The sequence below is a fragment of the Acanthamoeba castellanii genome (genome assembly GCF_000313135.1).
Source record: "Acanthamoeba castellanii str. Neff unplaced genomic scaffold scf7180000084754, whole genome shotgun sequence".
NCBI classification, from domain to species: Eukaryota; Discosea; order Longamoebia; family Acanthamoebidae; genus Acanthamoeba; species Acanthamoeba castellanii.
The window spans coordinates 54,363-68,847 of NW_004457415.1; the positions used below are offsets into that span (position 1 = coordinate 54,363).

Sequence of the window (14,485 nt, forward strand, 5' to 3'; positions counted from 1 at the left end):
TATCAGGCCAAGAGAGCTGGCATCACTTTTGATGTTGTCATGACCTTCGTCTTCTCGAAGCATCGTGTCTGCTTTGGTGCCAAAGTCAATGGCACTTGAGCGGAAGTGGCGGATTGGGTGGGTTCCTCGAAATTCGGAGGAGCTCGACATGAAGAGGTCAGGCTCCCGTCGTCTTTTTCGATCTATTTCCTGTTCAGCTCAACCTGCAAGGTGAGTACGACCTCCAAGCAACCACAACACACATCTCTCTACAGGCCACTGCAAATCGAGGTACGAGTGCGGGCGCGCAAGAGTGAGATCCCTGGACCATTCATTCAATCCATTTACTTTCATTCCTTTATAAATTTAGAGACAATGAGCACGAGAAAGGGGAGCCCCAAGATCAGCGCCTTCCAGGACAACTTCAAGAACAAGAAGTTGCACGCCACCTTCAAGCTGCCCGATGGCGATAACTTCATTCGCGGTACGGCCCCGAGATTAGATTGCCAATAATCTTCGATTTCTCAATTTTCTTAAAATTTGATTGGCGAATGTGCCGGTGCAGATTTCCCGTGCGCGTTTACGGAGACTGAAGAGGGCCTAGGCGACGTGAATGGACGCATGTTTGTGACCTCGGGCCACCTTTGTTTCGATGCCAACTCCATGGGCAAGAAGATTCAGGTTCGCTTGGCACCTGCGCAGCTGCAGCTGTGGGCGCCCGCGCTTGTGCTCACTCTATCGCCTCTCTCTGTGTGTGTGCAGAAAATCCTCCCGTGGACCGACATCAAGGCCCTCAACACCACCAACGACGAGCAGCTCCTCGTCACCGTCGGCGATGAGCAGGTGCGACCCCCCTGTGTGTGTGTGTGCGGCGCGGTGCCGCGTGCCGCACGCAGGACCCAACTCACCATGGCTGCGCGTGCGCGTCGGTTCTGCTGCACAGCTGGCGTTCCCCAAGTTTGGAGCGCGCCTCGAGGAGGCCTTCGAGTGCATCAAGGAGCAGTGGGAGCAGCCTCACGACCAGGAGGAGACCGAGAACGGTGGCGCCTCCGAGGAGGCCGATGCCAGTGCCGATGCCAATGACGCCAACGCCGCGGCGCCGGCCGGCGAGGCCGAGACCGTCAACCAGGCCTCCGGCGAAGCCGAGGGTGAAGACCACCACGACGACCACGACGAGCACCACGACGAGCACGACGGCGAGAAGAAGGGCAGCCGCCGCTCCCGCAGGCGACGAAAGAACCGCGGCAAGAAGGGACCGCACGGCGACGAGCACCACGACGACCACGAGGCCGCCGCCGCTCATAAGAAGGCCGAAGAGGAGGCCGCCCTGAAGAAGAAGCAGGAGGAGGAGGAGGCCGAGAAGAAGAAAAAGGAGGACGAAGAGGCCGCCGCGCAGAAGAAGGCCGAAGAGGAGGCCGAAGCCGAGAGGAAGAGGCAGCAGCAGGAAGAGGAGGAGGCCGAGAAGAAGCGGAAGGAAGAGGAGGAGGCCGCCGCCGCGCAGAAGAAGGCCGAAGAGGAGGCCGAAGCCGAGAGGAGGAGGCAGCAGCAGCAGGAAGAGGAGGAGGCCGCTGCCGCCGCGCAGAAGAAGGCCGAGGAGGAGGCCGAGGCCGAGAGGAAGAGGCAGGAGGAGGAGGAGGCCGAGAGGAAGCGTAAGCAGGCCGAGGCGGAGGCGGCCGAGGCCGAGCGGGTGGAGAAGGAGCGGAGGGAGGCCGAAGAGGCGGAGAGGAAGAGGCGCGAGGAGGAGGCGGCCGAGGCCGAGCGGCAGAGGCTGGAGGCCGAGCGGCTCGAGAAGGAGCGCCAGGAGGCCGAGGAGCGGGCCAAGCGGGAGGAGGAGGAGCGGCTGCGGCTCGAGGAGGAGGAGCGCCAGCGCCAGGCCGAGCTCGAGCGCCAGCAGCGCGAGGCCGAGGAGAAGCTGCGCCAGGAGGAGGAGGCCCGCAAGGCCCGCGAGGAGGCCGAGCGAGTGCGCCAGGAGGCGGAGGAGCAGGCGAGGCGCGAGGAGGAGGAGCGGCTCAAGCGCGAAGAGGAGGAGCGGAAGAGGCGCGAGGAGGAGGAGCGCGCGCGGGCCGAGGAGGCCGAGAAGAAGCGGCGCGAGGAGGAGGAGACCGAGCGCAAGCGGGTGGAGGAGGAGCGCGTGCGGGCCGAGGAGGAGGCGAAGAGGCACGAGGAGGAGCAGCAGAAGAGGATCGAGGAGGAGCAGCGCGCCAAGGCCGAGGCCGAGGAGCGCGCGCGGAGGGAGGAGGAGGAGCGCCTGGCGCGCGAGGCCGAGGAGGAGAGGAGGCGCGAGGAGGAGGAGCGCGCGCGGGCCGAAGAAGAGCAGCGCGTCAAGGCTGAGGCCGAGGAGCGGGCGCGCAAGGAGCTCGAGGAGCGGCTCGCGCACGAGGAGGAGGAGCGGCGGAAGCGCGACGAGGCGGAGCGCGCGCGGGCCGAGGAGGAGCAGCGGGTGAAGGCCGAGGCCGAGGAGCGCGAGAGGCGCGCAAAGGAGGAGCTGCTGGCGCGCGAGGCCGAGGAGGAGCGCAAGCGCGACGAAGCGGAGAGGCAGCGGCTCGAGGAGGAGCAGCTAGCGCGCCAGGCCGCGGAGGAGCGCGAGAGGCGCGAGAAGGAGGAGCAGCTGGTGCGCGAGGCCGAGGAAAGGCGCAAGCGCGAGGAGGAGGAGAAGGAGCGGCAGGAGGAGGAGGCGCGGGTGAAGCAGGAGCAGGAGGAGCGCGAGCGGCGCGAGGCCGAGCTCAAGCGCGAGGAGGCCGAGGAGAAGCAGAGGCGCGCCGAGGAGCAGGCCGAGCTCGAGGCACAGAAGCAGGCCGAGATCGAGGCCGAGGCCGCCCGCGCCGTCGAGCGTGCGCGCCAGATCGAGATCGAGGCTGAGGTCGTGCAGGTGCAGGTCACCACTGCGACCACGATCGCCACGACCGCTACCAGCACGCCGCGCAGCGTCCCCTCCAGCACCGTGGTATGCGATGCCTCAGTTTTTCTGTCGTGCGTGTTGTGTGTAGTGGCAATCTCGGTTACAGGCGAGGTGTCTCATTAATCTCACATCACCCAATCCCACTAGGAGGAGGCCGGTGGCGCGTGGAACACGTGGGTGGGCGTGGCGGCCGCCGTTGGCGTGGTGGCTGCCGCCGCCGTCGCGGCCGCCATCTTCATGCGGAACCCCCGCCAGAAGTAAGTTGCTTAGTTTTACCACATCTTTTTTGGACTCGTTTTTGGTCATTTTCGTGGGGTGTAGTACAACAACAACAATGTTTGCTTCTTTGGCTTGTAACAGGTGAAAGAAAATAAAGCACACACATGCTAGCAGTATTACAGGAAACAAGGCCTCTTTTCTGGCCACAAAGTGGGTGCCTTACTTCCTTCCCTTCTTGTCCTTCTTGCTCTTCTTCTTGTCCTTCCTCCTTGCGTCCGATCCGTCGTCCAAATCGTCCTCCCTATTCAGAGATGAGTACCGAGCGCTGAGTGCAAGAAATAAGGTTGGGGGGGGGCTTGTGGGCGCGTACGTGAGGATGACCTGGTGGTAGACGGACTGAACGGGTGCGGCGTGGGCCTTGAGCATGGTCGAGAAGGGGGACCCGGAGAGTGGGTGCTGCACACGCGCGCACGATTCGATTACACACAGGTTCGCTCTCGTCTCTTTGTGGGGGGGAGGGGTAGGTGCGCCTACCTCGAGACCGAGCTCGTCCTTGTTGGACTTGATGAGGGAGGTCAGCGACTTGTACTCGGTCTTACCCAGCACAAAGCCCAGCCCAGCCCTGGTGGCAGCCGCGCAACAGCGCACGAAGAGAGTGAGTAGGTCTTGAGGGGGAATAAGGCAGGCGCTGTACGCAGGGGTGGTACGTACTTGTGCTGGATGCGGTAGTGTTTGATGGCGGGCTCGCCGTCCTGAAGGACGGTGAGGGCCATGAATCCGGGCGCTTCTGCGCTGTAACGGATCAAGTAGGTGCCCTGTACATCACACGCGCGGGGAGAGTGGTGAGTTACGCCCGCACACGGGCGTGTCATATAGGAATCATATGATGAGGGCGTCTAAAAGGCCGAGCAGCTCAGATCTTGGTGGTAGAAAGAATCGTCACGAGAAATCGGACAAGTAGCAATTAAAGGTGTTCGTCACGGCCGTGCACTCGAGGAAAATAGAGAAGGGAGGGGGGGGGGAAGGCGGCGCGGCGCACCTCTTTCTTGCCCACGAGGAATTGGGTGGCCTGGTCCTTGGTGATATCGCCCCAGAAACCCCTGACGCACGCACGCACGCACGCAACACAGGTATAGATGTCAGCACAGCGCGGCGCAATAAAGAACGAAGCTCGTGGGCGCGTGATGGAGGGAGGGCGGTACTTGATGGAGATGGTCTTGGTGGTGTTGTCGATGAAGCTCGAGTCCAGCGTGAAGGGACCGAACCACTCGAGCACCTTGCTGAACCACTCGATCGTCACCGCATCGTCCCGCGCTGCGATCGCAGATGGGTTGGGTCAGCCACGCTAAAAGCAACGCAGCGCAGGTGGGTGGGTGTGGCTTGAGGGTACCGAGGGCCAGTTTGAGGGCCTTGACGGGCAGTTGCTCGTCGAAGGGCAGCGAGTCTTCGAACGCGTAATTACAGAACTGGAAGAGCTCCCTCGCGAACAGCTTCCACGGGACCACCTGCGTGTCGTGTCGCGTCGCGTCGTTGGTCGTGTCGTGTCGTGTCGTGTCAGCGAGAGACAGGCAATGCGAGTGGTGGTGCTTGCTGCTGCGCACCTCAAGGATCTCGTCATCCTTCTTGAAGGACTTCTTCCAGAAGGCGCGTCCATGCGCGTTGGTCTCGCTAATGCTCACGTCAACGATCACTGCCCGTGTGTGTGTGCGGTGTGTGTGTGTGTGCTTTGCTCAGCATGCGGCGCGTGGCACCGGTGCAATGGATGGAAGGGATACCATCGTCGTCGAGGGCGTGCGAGTCCAAGATCTGCTGGAACGTGGGACGCTTCTCGGGATCGTACTCGAGGCACTGCTTGATCAGCTTCGCCAGCTGCGGAGGGCACCTGGGCGGAATGGCCGGCCGCTTGCCGTCAATCACCACGTGCTGGTACACCTCTGCAGAGGTGCGGCCATTCACACACACACACACACACACACACACACGAGCACACACACACGACACACAAAGAAATTACACGTCATTATTAATATCTACATACCAATAAAAGAAGAAGATTTCACACGATAGGTGTATTGGGAGGGGTTGCGCGGCGGACCTTCGAGGGTGGCGAAGCCCTCGGCTTGGTAGGGCACCTGGCTGGTGATCAACTCCCAGAGCACGATGCCAAAGCTGTGCACAGTGTGCGCGGCGCAACAGAGGCGCGTATGTGAGCAGCGCGGCCTTGGGGAGGGGGGAGAGACCCGGCCACGACCGAGCGAGGGCGAGTACCTGTAGACGTCGGCCTTGGGTCCGTAGGGCTTTTGCGAGAGCACCTCCGGCGCCATATACACTGCCAGGCAAAGAAAGAGAAAAGAGAAAAAGAGGTGTCGTCAGCAAACACAGCACGCGGCAGAGGTGAAGGGAGGCGAAGGCGTGACAGTACCGGGAGAGCCGGCCTGTCCCCTGTTCTTGTCGGCCTGCAACACCCGCGACAGACCAAAATCTGCAGAAAACCGGCCGAGGTAAGTGTGTGCAACGTTTGTGTCGAGCAGCAGCGGTTGCCGTGGCGCGGTGCGGTGCGGTGCGACGGAGGTCCGTACCGCCCACCTTCGCGGTCCAGTTCTTGTCAACCAGTATGTTGTGTGTCTTGAGGTCGAGGTGGCTGGGGAGATCACGCAACAAGAAAGGGACCAACGGTGAGCGACAGTCGCATGCGAGGTACCACCGAGAAACCAAGGTGGAGACGGGGATTGAGGAGAGCGTACAGGATGGCGGGGTTGGAGAGGTGCATGGCGTTCATGGCGAGCGCGGTATCGCGCGCGAAGCGCATCCTCCGCTTGAAGGGCACGCGGTTCTTGGGGTCGTGCAGCAGGCTGGACACGCTGCCCCTCTGTAAAAGAAAGAAGAAAGAAAGAAAAGAAAAGAGCGAAGACGAAAGACGGAAAACGAAGACGAAGGCGAAGAATGTTTAGCAAATGTTCGATGAATGGTGAAGTCGGGGTCGGGTACCTCCATCAGCTGTGTGACCATGACGAGCTCGCGCTCCTTCTTGGAGTCATCGACGCACACGCCCATCAGAAGCACCACGTTGGGGTGCGCCACTTTCCGCATGAGGGCGCACTCGTTCTTGAAGTCGTTGAGGATGGCGTCGATCTCTTCCTGCGACGCCCACTTGGGCGTGATGACCTTCACCGCGACCTTGTGACCTCGCAGCCTTTTCGGTTCAATTCCAAGCGAAATGTGTATCAGTACTAAATAAATAATAGATAAGATAATAATAATTTAAAAAGAAGAATTATGAAGATAATAAGTAAATAAATAAATAAATAAATAGAAGGGGAAAATGGGCCTCACCTGCCCTCGTAGACGGAGCCGTAGGCGCCCTTGCCCAGCTCCACCTCCTGCTTGATGTCGATCTCGTCCCGCTTGAGGTTGAGCGAGAAGAACTCCTGCGAGAACGCCGAGTCCGACGCGGCGCCCTGGGACGACGAGTTCTGTTGTTGTTGCGACATGCTACGCGTGGCCACGTTTGAAGGGAGAATGGTGAAAGTGATGGTGAAGTGAGCACAGGAGGGAAAAAAAAGTGGAGAAGTCAACACAGGCCAGTCATTCATTCATGACCATTGCGGAGAGGAGAGCGCACCTGCCCTCGAGGAACGGGTTGGCCATCTGACGCGAGCGCAGCTCGGCGGTCGCTGTACGTCCGATGCGCGCCTCGACCGAACTGTTGCTTATGAGGGTGCGACCAGCACACAACAGATACATAGATGAAGAGGGAGGGAGGAAAGCGTGTTTCAGATACACGTGCGCCACAACACACGAGCTTGAGTGCGAGAACGGTACCGAACGCCCACGGAGCCACCGGAGCCCGAGCGGCAGAGCATGCTGTCGTCACTCACGTCCATGCCGCCAGCCTTACGCAACTCTTGTCTATATAAGCGTGATTGACATTAATCGGTAGTAAATGCAGGCGGGTTGATGGAGGTGAAGATTTGGGGGGGGGATGCCTTCGCGCCTGTTGCAGTGTCTCGACCAGCTTTTCACGCAGACTGACGTCGATGCGCACCAGTTCGAGCTCCTCGTCCTCTAGCTTTTTCATCTCCTCGAGCAGAGCAGGCTCGAGCTTGGCCTCGATCGTTTTGGCCACATGGGCAGCCAATTTCTGCTCGATTTGCGTCTTCTGGTGCTTGGTGGTCTCGATGCTTCGCAAAATGTCGCGCACATCAGCTGTGTAGAATGGGGGATCATTCGATGCTCGCTGCTGCCCAAGAGAGGACGCCATCTCTTCTTTCAATCCAATTGAATTGATCGAAAATGCACTAAAATCAATTTGTGACCTTGCTTTTTGCCAGGCAACTCTCTGCCAATATATTTTCTAGAATGCAAGAAATGCAGAATAATCTTTTTGGTGCAATTTTTAGTTCTCGGAAATAACTGGGAAACTGTCTTTTCACGGAAGTGAAAAAGGATAGAATGATCAACAGATCAAAATGAGGGCCGAACACTTCGTGAGAGCCCTACCGTTTCGATTGACAGCCACCAGGTGCACGGACCAGCAGCCGGAGAGGATCAGAAGATCGCTTTTTCGCTCATCGCCCACACCAGCAGTCTGCTCAATCCGTCGCGATTTCGTCTGCCTCGATTTAATCAAATCACTAGTACTACTCTGCACGTGTTGCTTGCAAGCATGGACAAGACGGGCTTCTCCCACCTGGTCGAGATCAAGGACCTCAAGCTCAGGCTCCTCAACAAGGTCTGCGCGCTGATGATCCACGAGCCGCGGTACTACGCGCCCGAGCCGTCGAAGACGCAGGCCGACCTGAGCCAGCTGCTGACCGAGATCGCCGCCCGCGATCCCGAGTTCGTGTGGAAGGTCATCCTCTACGTGCGCGATGAGCTCAACATCCGCTCGACCGCCAACTGGATGATGGCCGTCGCTGCCAATCTCAAGCCCTGCCACGCCTTCTTCGAGCGCTACTTCTCCAGCTGCGTGCGCCTGCCCAGCGACCTGCTCGACGTCGTCAATCTCTACCTCGACCTCCCCAACCGCTACCTGCCCGACTCCCGGTCCCTCCCCGCCGCCCTCCGTACCGCCGTCCAGCACAAGTTCCTCGAGTTCGACGACTACCAGCTCGCCAAGTACAACAAAGAGAACGCCCACAAGAAGAAGGCCAAGCTGGCCAAGGCCAAGGCTAAGGCTGACGCCACAGCAGCAGCCAGGACTCCCGACGCGGTCTCGACCGCCACCTCGGCGACGCCGAAGAAGGGTGGTCGGCCACCGCAGGAGTCACCATCGGCCAAGCCGCAGAAGCTAACGCTGAAGCAGCTGATCAGGAAGGTGCACGTCGCGGAGCCGGCGAATGCGGTGTGCGCGCTGCTGGGCAAGAAGTACCCGGAGTCGCCGGAGGCGTTCGCCAAGATGGGCCTGGCGGGCGAGTTCGACACGACGCTGGCGGGCAAGCGGATGAAGCTGCCGGTGCCCGTGACGTGGGAGACGCAGCTGTCGGCGCTGGGCAACCAGCACAGCACGTGGCAGATGCTGATCGACGAGAAGAAGCTGCCCTTCATGGCCATGCTGCGCAACCTGCGCAACCTGATCGTCACCGGCATCTCGCCGGAGCACCACGAGCAGATCCTGGCGCGCCTCACCGACGAGCGGTCGGTCACGGGCTCGCGCCAGCTGCCGTGGCGCTTCCTGTCGGCCCACCAGGCGATCGACATCGACCTCGAGAAGCTCATGAACGACATGCTCGACCACGACGGGTCCAAGTACAAGGTGGTGCAGGTGCCGGTCAAGGGCAAGAAGGGCCGCCAGATGGCGGCCAACCGCACCATCCGCAAGCGCGTGATCATCCCCGTGCACATGCCCGACCTGCCGCTCATCCGTCGCTACCAGGAGGCCATCGACACCGCCATCCGCCTGGCCACGCTCCACAACCTGCCGCCGGTCGAGGGCCGCACGGTCATCTTCTGCGACGTGTCGGGCTCGATGCGCCAGCCGTGCCGCTCGTGCAAGGGCGGCCTCGGCACCGGCATCCAGCAGGCCTTTGAGATCGCCATCCTGCTCGGGCTCATGCTCCAGTCTTGCTGCGACGAGGTCGACTTCCGCATCTTCTCGTCGCCGCCGCGCAACGGCAGCAAGTGCCACCTGTCCGTGCCGCTCGTCGAGAACACGATCCTGAAAAACGTCAAGCGCGTCACCAAGCAGTCGGAGGAGCTGGGCGGCGGCACCGACTTCCCGTTCGACTACCTGGAGGACCTCATCGCGCGCAAGGAGAAGATCGACAACTTCATCATCCTCTCTGACATGATGATCGCACCCGGCCGCGGCGAGATGGCCCAGGGCAAGACGACGGTGAGCGCCGTGCTGGACAAGTACCGGCGCGAGGTCAACCCCGACCTCCTCTTCGTCTCGGTCGACCTGTGCGGCAGCGGGTCGGCGCTGGTCGAGGTGAGCGAGGGCAAGCACCCCAACGACATGCTCATCAGCGGCTTCTCCGACGGCATCCTCAAGTTCATCGCCCAGCGCGGCGCGACCAACAAGCAGCTCGAATATGTCGAGAGCATCGGCCAGGCCAAGCGCCTCGGCTACAAGAAGCCCCGCCGGCCCTTCAACAAGACGACCGCCAAGAACGACGTCGGAAGTGCCGCCACTGCCGAGGCCGAAGCTCAAGTCGCAGAGGGCGACGCCATGCAGGTGGCCGCCGAAGAGACGCCCAAGGGAAAGGAGAAGGACTTGGTCGACCCTGTGAGCGCCTAAAACGTCATTGCTTGTAAATAGAGCTCACACCTTCACACAAACATTCATGTTAACACGTGTTCCAGTCGTGCTTGTGTTTACTCCCTCGCGCACAAGGAGGAAGGCGGCGGCTAGGAAGCGTTGGGCTTGGTGGAGACGAAGACCAGGTCCGCGCGGGGCGACAAGAGAGCTCGCGGGCTGACGAGGGGCATCCCCTCTTGGGGCAAGTTAGGGCTCTTGGGCCGTTCGTCTCTGCACGCAGAAGAGGTGAGCGGACCTCGACGGGTGTGCAACTGCCATCTTCAGGGCTCACAAGATGCAAGGTACCTTGGTGTCTTTTTGAGGCTGGCGCGCCAGTCAAATGGACCAGCGCTGGTCTCCTGAGCAGCTGGCTTGCTGGGCATACCCTCGACCAGCGGCGGCACTGTGGGTGCTGACTTCGCGGTGGACATTAGCTGACTGGTGTGCTCTCTCTTCTTGCACGACCTTTTTGTTTTGTTTTTTTTCCCCACTTGCCTTTTAAGGGCCTTGTGTGCTGAAAACGGTAAAAAATCATTGGGCGTCTGTCTTCTCCTCAGCATCGCCCACTCCCGCGCAGGGCTGGTGCGTGATGGACTCAGGCACGTATGAAGGCGACTGAGGAAGTTTGCAAATCCACTGTCTCCCGTTCCCGCCCAGCAAAGTGGTGAAACTTCGGCCTTCCAAGTACTCAAAAAAATGTGAACCACGCTGAAGAAGGCAAATGGGAACAGGGAACGGCTGGGGGCGCCATTGGGAGCTGGTGGACGGTTGTGCTAGCCAACAACACATCAATCTAGGGATTGAACCCACTGAAGATTTCGGTGGACAACAACTGTGTGTGAAAAAATGGACAACTTCATGTACAGTGAGAATGAGTTGGTTGATGAGTGGGACACCCTGAATACTGCTTTTGTATACAGCAAACCTATGGAGGGGTGGACATCACTGTGGGTGGCAGAGGAACTGAATCAATGTACCCTGAACCAGTCACTTGGTGGTGTGGTGGAGTGGCTAGAGAAGGATGCCACCATGGGTAACCACATCTAGTGTGGGTGCTGTCCTGGAACTACAGGCACTGAAGGACTGTTTCAGTGGGCAACAGGATCCTTGGGCAAGGACACAGGTAAAGGTGAGGGTGATCCTTGAGGTCCCCTATGTTGGCAGTGCAACCAGTGAGGCCTCCATTGCAACTGCCCCACCTGTGTGGGGAGTGCAACACTGGGTAACAGTGCCACAGTCAGTCCCACTGATCCCACAGGAAATCTGCAGGCCTAACTGGTAATGCCCAACCAGTTAAGGCCATTAAAGAATGGGCAGGGAGCCTTGGTAGTGCATGCACCAATGTTCCCCCTCCTACACCCTTGTATGCCAAATCAGCATCATTGCCCCCTCAGGAGGCCCCATGCCCTGGCAAGGCTGTAATCTATACAGTTGTGGATCAGTGGCCCCACACCCAAGCAGGCAAGCCTATCACTGTCCCTGCTGCAATCTCTGGGCTGCATGGGCTGGTGCTCATTGATACTGGCTCCAGCATCACTGCTATTGATGAGTGTTTGTTCAGGGTATTAATTGATGAGGGCTTGAATGACACTCTGGAGCCATGGATGGGTGAACCTCCCTGTGGCATTAGTGGTGAGGCCCCACACATTGTGGGTGTAGCCTCCCTACCCCTCACCTTGGGCCACTGTACCAACACACCACACATACTGTCCACTGGAGCCTTGTGGCCTGGCACAGCACCAACCACCCCATTGGAAATGGCACCATGGACAACAGACCCTAGTGGGACCCCCCACTAAGGACGGACTCAGCACCACCAGTGTCAACTTTTATGGCCACCATCAAGTTTGCGCTGGTGCCAGAATTAGGTGAAGTTCACTGGTGGATTGTGCAATTCACAGATCCTTGTTTTGCACAGCAGTTGGTACCAAATGGAAGCATGCGATGCGCTGCTGGCGCTCCGTGAATCCAGCGATCTGGTTTCGTATGCGCCATTGGGCAATGATCTGCAAGAGGCCTACGCCGAGTGCACTGATTGGGGTTGTGCCATCAGATCCAATGACGCTGATGCTTGGAACATGCTGGCGTTTGAGCTCAAACAGGCTGAACTGCTGTGCATGGGCAATGAACATGTGGCATATGAGGCCCAGGAAGAAGAGGAACTGAAAATGTGGATGGGTGGGTACTACAACGCATTGGTGGATGGTGGGTGCGATGCCATCATGGACAAGATCCACATGTGACTCCAGTGCATGATCCTGCACGTGAACAAGGTGCGCTGGCGCCTTGGTGATAGTGTGGCCCAACAGTATTGCTTGGATATTGAGACACTCGAGGATCGCAGCTGGAATCTGAACATCACGCAGGATGAGGCTGTGCGATTGAATGTGATGTGACAATGCGCTGGTTGGGCACAGGAGCTGTGTGATGTGACGTGGCTTGTGGGCATGGCCATGTTGCCAATGGACTAGGATGCTGTTGAGGCCTATGTCCAGATGATAGAGCTTTGCAAATGGTTCTGGAAGGAGTGCTGTGTTGAACTCAAGCAGTGCAACAAGACGGCCCTGCAAACTGTATGATCATTCAGATTCTGGTTCCCATACACACACAATTCGCCCAAGTGGCTTGCCAATCTGGCAATGGCCGAGCTCGCCCAGATCTTTCTGTCACTGGTGGCAGTGGCGCAATCGTGGCTGGCACCGCAACGACGCATGATGCAGTACGTACCCAAGCGCCAATTAACACGATGGGCGGCACGCAAGCTGCTCTGCAACATTGCCGCCTTGGTGGCGTTTGTTGATCCGACCGTGGGCGCCATGCTACCGCCATCGCCAAAAAAGAGGAGAAAGTGATTCTAGAATCTTTGGGTGTACATGATCAGTGAGTGACCATGGGTGTCTCAGATATGGATTTCGTCCTGGTCTGCATCTTGTTCTTGTGTTCTGGCGTGCCAGTGGTGTGCTCCCATGTCACTCGCTTCACGCCGTTCTTGGGATCCGCGAGCGCCTTCTTGACTGGCCCCAGTTGAATTGCACCGCCGATGGCAATCCGAACAGATCCTGATTGCGCAACCAGTCTTTTACGGCCGGTGTGGACGGGTATCCGTTGCCGTAGTTGCGATCGATGGTAATGTCGCACTCCTTGAACGGCAGATTCTCGGTGATGCCATCGCGCAGCGTCTTGGTCACGATGCTGGCCACGCTCACGATCGGGTAGTTGACGTCGGCCTTGCTCTCCAAGACGATGGTGCAGATGCTGGGAAAGAGGCGCTGGAGGGTCGCACAGTTGCCCAACGCGTCGACGTAGAGCTCAGCGAGATTGATGCCGGTGGCCAGGACGTCCCGATTGAGACCCGTGGCGGGATCGTAGGACACCTCGTTGAGGTTGCGGTTCTCGGTGTGGCTGTAGTTGGCGTTGGAGATCTCTTCGGCGCTTGCGATGCCCGACCGGAATCCGACATCGGGATCTTCGAGCAGCGCCGCAAAGAGTCGATCACGTTCGGCGGGCTTGACATCCTTGGAGTCCCGATACCCGCGCTTGCGGTAGGCCTCCTGTTTGTCGACCGGGCAGTACGCGCAGGCATAGATCATGGGGCCCATGGTGGGTCCACGACCGGCTTCGTCGATGCCCATGGCGTAGGCCACTCGCTTGGCGCACTTTCACCTCTCTGTTCCATGGTGGGTGTTTGACACACAAAGAACAAAAAGCACGACTTAAATATTCCAGCATTTCGCCACGATGCCCTACAGGTACGACCACCGTTTGCGCCATAGGATCCCATAGAAGCGATTTTTTTGGTACCAACAAATGTGCAACTTTTTGTTTGCCGTTTCTCACGCCCACATACACGCCAGATCATCGCGACCTTTGTCGTTTTCGGATTCGTCGCCATAATCCGATTTTGGTCGTCATCGGTTTGATCCAAGATTTCGCCGAGCGATTCAAGCAAACAATCGGCATCGCGTCGTGGCCAGTGGCCATCGCGGCCACATTCGGCTGCATGATCCTCTTCTTCGCGGCCATCGCTGTCGTCGGCACGGTGACCTGCTTGTTCGTCTCCGTTGTGCTACCATTTGCCTTCATGGCCTGCTTGTTTACAGACGGTGCGCTCAGGCCAATAAAAAAACCCGAGGAGGCGACCGTAACACAGTGCTCTGCTGATTCCGTCGGACATACTTAGAATTCTAATGCTCGGTCCATACCCAGAATTTTGGCGCATCCCTTTCATCGGCTCTCAAGTCGCGGCGACAACGACCTGTCGCCGCTACTTCCCCATTGCCCGTACACCGCATAAAAAGCTCGACTCAGCTCTCTGGCATAAACATTCAACAACCACGAATTATGCGGATCGCTGTTACTGCTGCCACTGGAAACACCGGCGTAGCGCTTGTGCAGGCGCTGTCCCAGGCTGGCCACCAAGTCGCAGCCATCACCAGAGACCCACTCGGCAAGGCCGCCCAAGAACTAGCGGCGCTCCCTGGCGTGGAAGCCTTGACACTAGAGGACGCCTTCAACAAGCCCGTTGACAGGTACATGATGGTGGCAGAGGGTCAAGCGTAGCCGTTCAGCTAACACATGTGATCCCTATTTCAGAGTATATCTGGCGAGCGCAGTTACTCGAGACATGTTTGTCGTTGGAGACGGACATC

General features: G+C 58.9%; 6 protein-coding genes and 1 pseudogene across 6 annotated transcripts in view; 5 read left to right on the forward strand and 2 right to left on the reverse strand.

Annotated features, from left to right (window-relative positions):
• Positions 1-354: 354 nt before the first annotated feature.
• On the forward strand, positions 355-3,139 carry ACA1_202470 (GRAM domain containing protein; the record flags this gene model as incomplete). The annotated part of the gene is made up of 5 exons (XM_004338240.1): positions 355-463; positions 545-660; positions 742-822; positions 923-2,923; positions 3,026-3,139. The coding sequence occupies 5 exons, from the start codon at positions 355-357 to the stop codon at positions 3,137-3,139; spliced, it is 2,421 nt and encodes an 806-aa protein (XP_004338288.1).
• A 177-nt stretch (positions 3,140-3,316) lies between these two features.
• On the reverse strand, positions 3,317-7,358 carry ACA1_202480 (annotated as a pseudogene).
• Positions 7,359-7,763: 405 nt separating this feature from the next.
• Positions 7,764-9,836, forward strand: ACA1_202490 (TROVE domain containing protein; the record flags this gene model as incomplete). The annotated part of the gene is made up of 1 exon (XM_004338241.1): positions 7,764-9,836. The coding sequence occupies one exon, from the start codon at positions 7,764-7,766 to the stop codon at positions 9,834-9,836; it is 2,073 nt and encodes a 690-aa protein (XP_004338289.1).
• A 1,931-nt stretch (positions 9,837-11,767) lies between these two features.
• On the forward strand, positions 11,768-12,079 carry ACA1_202500 (uncharacterized protein; the record flags this gene model as incomplete). The annotated part of the gene is made up of 1 exon (XM_004338242.1): positions 11,768-12,079. One exon carries the CDS (start codon positions 11,768-11,770, stop codon positions 12,077-12,079), a length of 312 nt encoding a protein of 103 aa, XP_004338290.1.
• A 634-nt stretch (positions 12,080-12,713) lies between these two features.
• Positions 12,714-13,468, reverse strand: ACA1_202510 (ribonuclease HII, putative; the record flags this gene model as incomplete). The annotated part of the gene is made up of 2 exons (XM_004338243.1): positions 12,714-12,842; positions 12,872-13,468. The coding sequence occupies 2 exons, from the start codon at positions 13,466-13,468 to the stop codon at positions 12,714-12,716; spliced, it is 726 nt and encodes a 241-aa protein (XP_004338291.1).
• A 368-nt stretch (positions 13,469-13,836) lies between these two features.
• Positions 13,837-13,957, forward strand: ACA1_202520 (uncharacterized protein; the record flags this gene model as incomplete). Its single annotated transcript, XM_004338244.1, is given in 2 exon segments — positions 13,837-13,939; positions 13,950-13,957. The coding sequence occupies 2 exon segments, from the start codon at positions 13,837-13,839 to the stop codon at positions 13,955-13,957; spliced, it is 111 nt and encodes a 36-aa protein (XP_004338292.1).
• A 220-nt stretch (positions 13,958-14,177) lies between these two features.
• The window catches only part of ACA1_202530 (NmrA family protein), a gene marked incomplete at both ends in the record, with an annotated part of 1,072 nt that continues 764 nt past the window's right edge, over positions 14,178-14,485 (forward strand). Inside the window, one exon of the mRNA XM_004338245.1 lies at positions 14,178-14,365. Within this exon, the coding sequence (XP_004338293.1) occupies positions 14,178-14,365 (188 nt within the window). The remainder of the gene's footprint in view (positions 14,366-14,485) is intronic.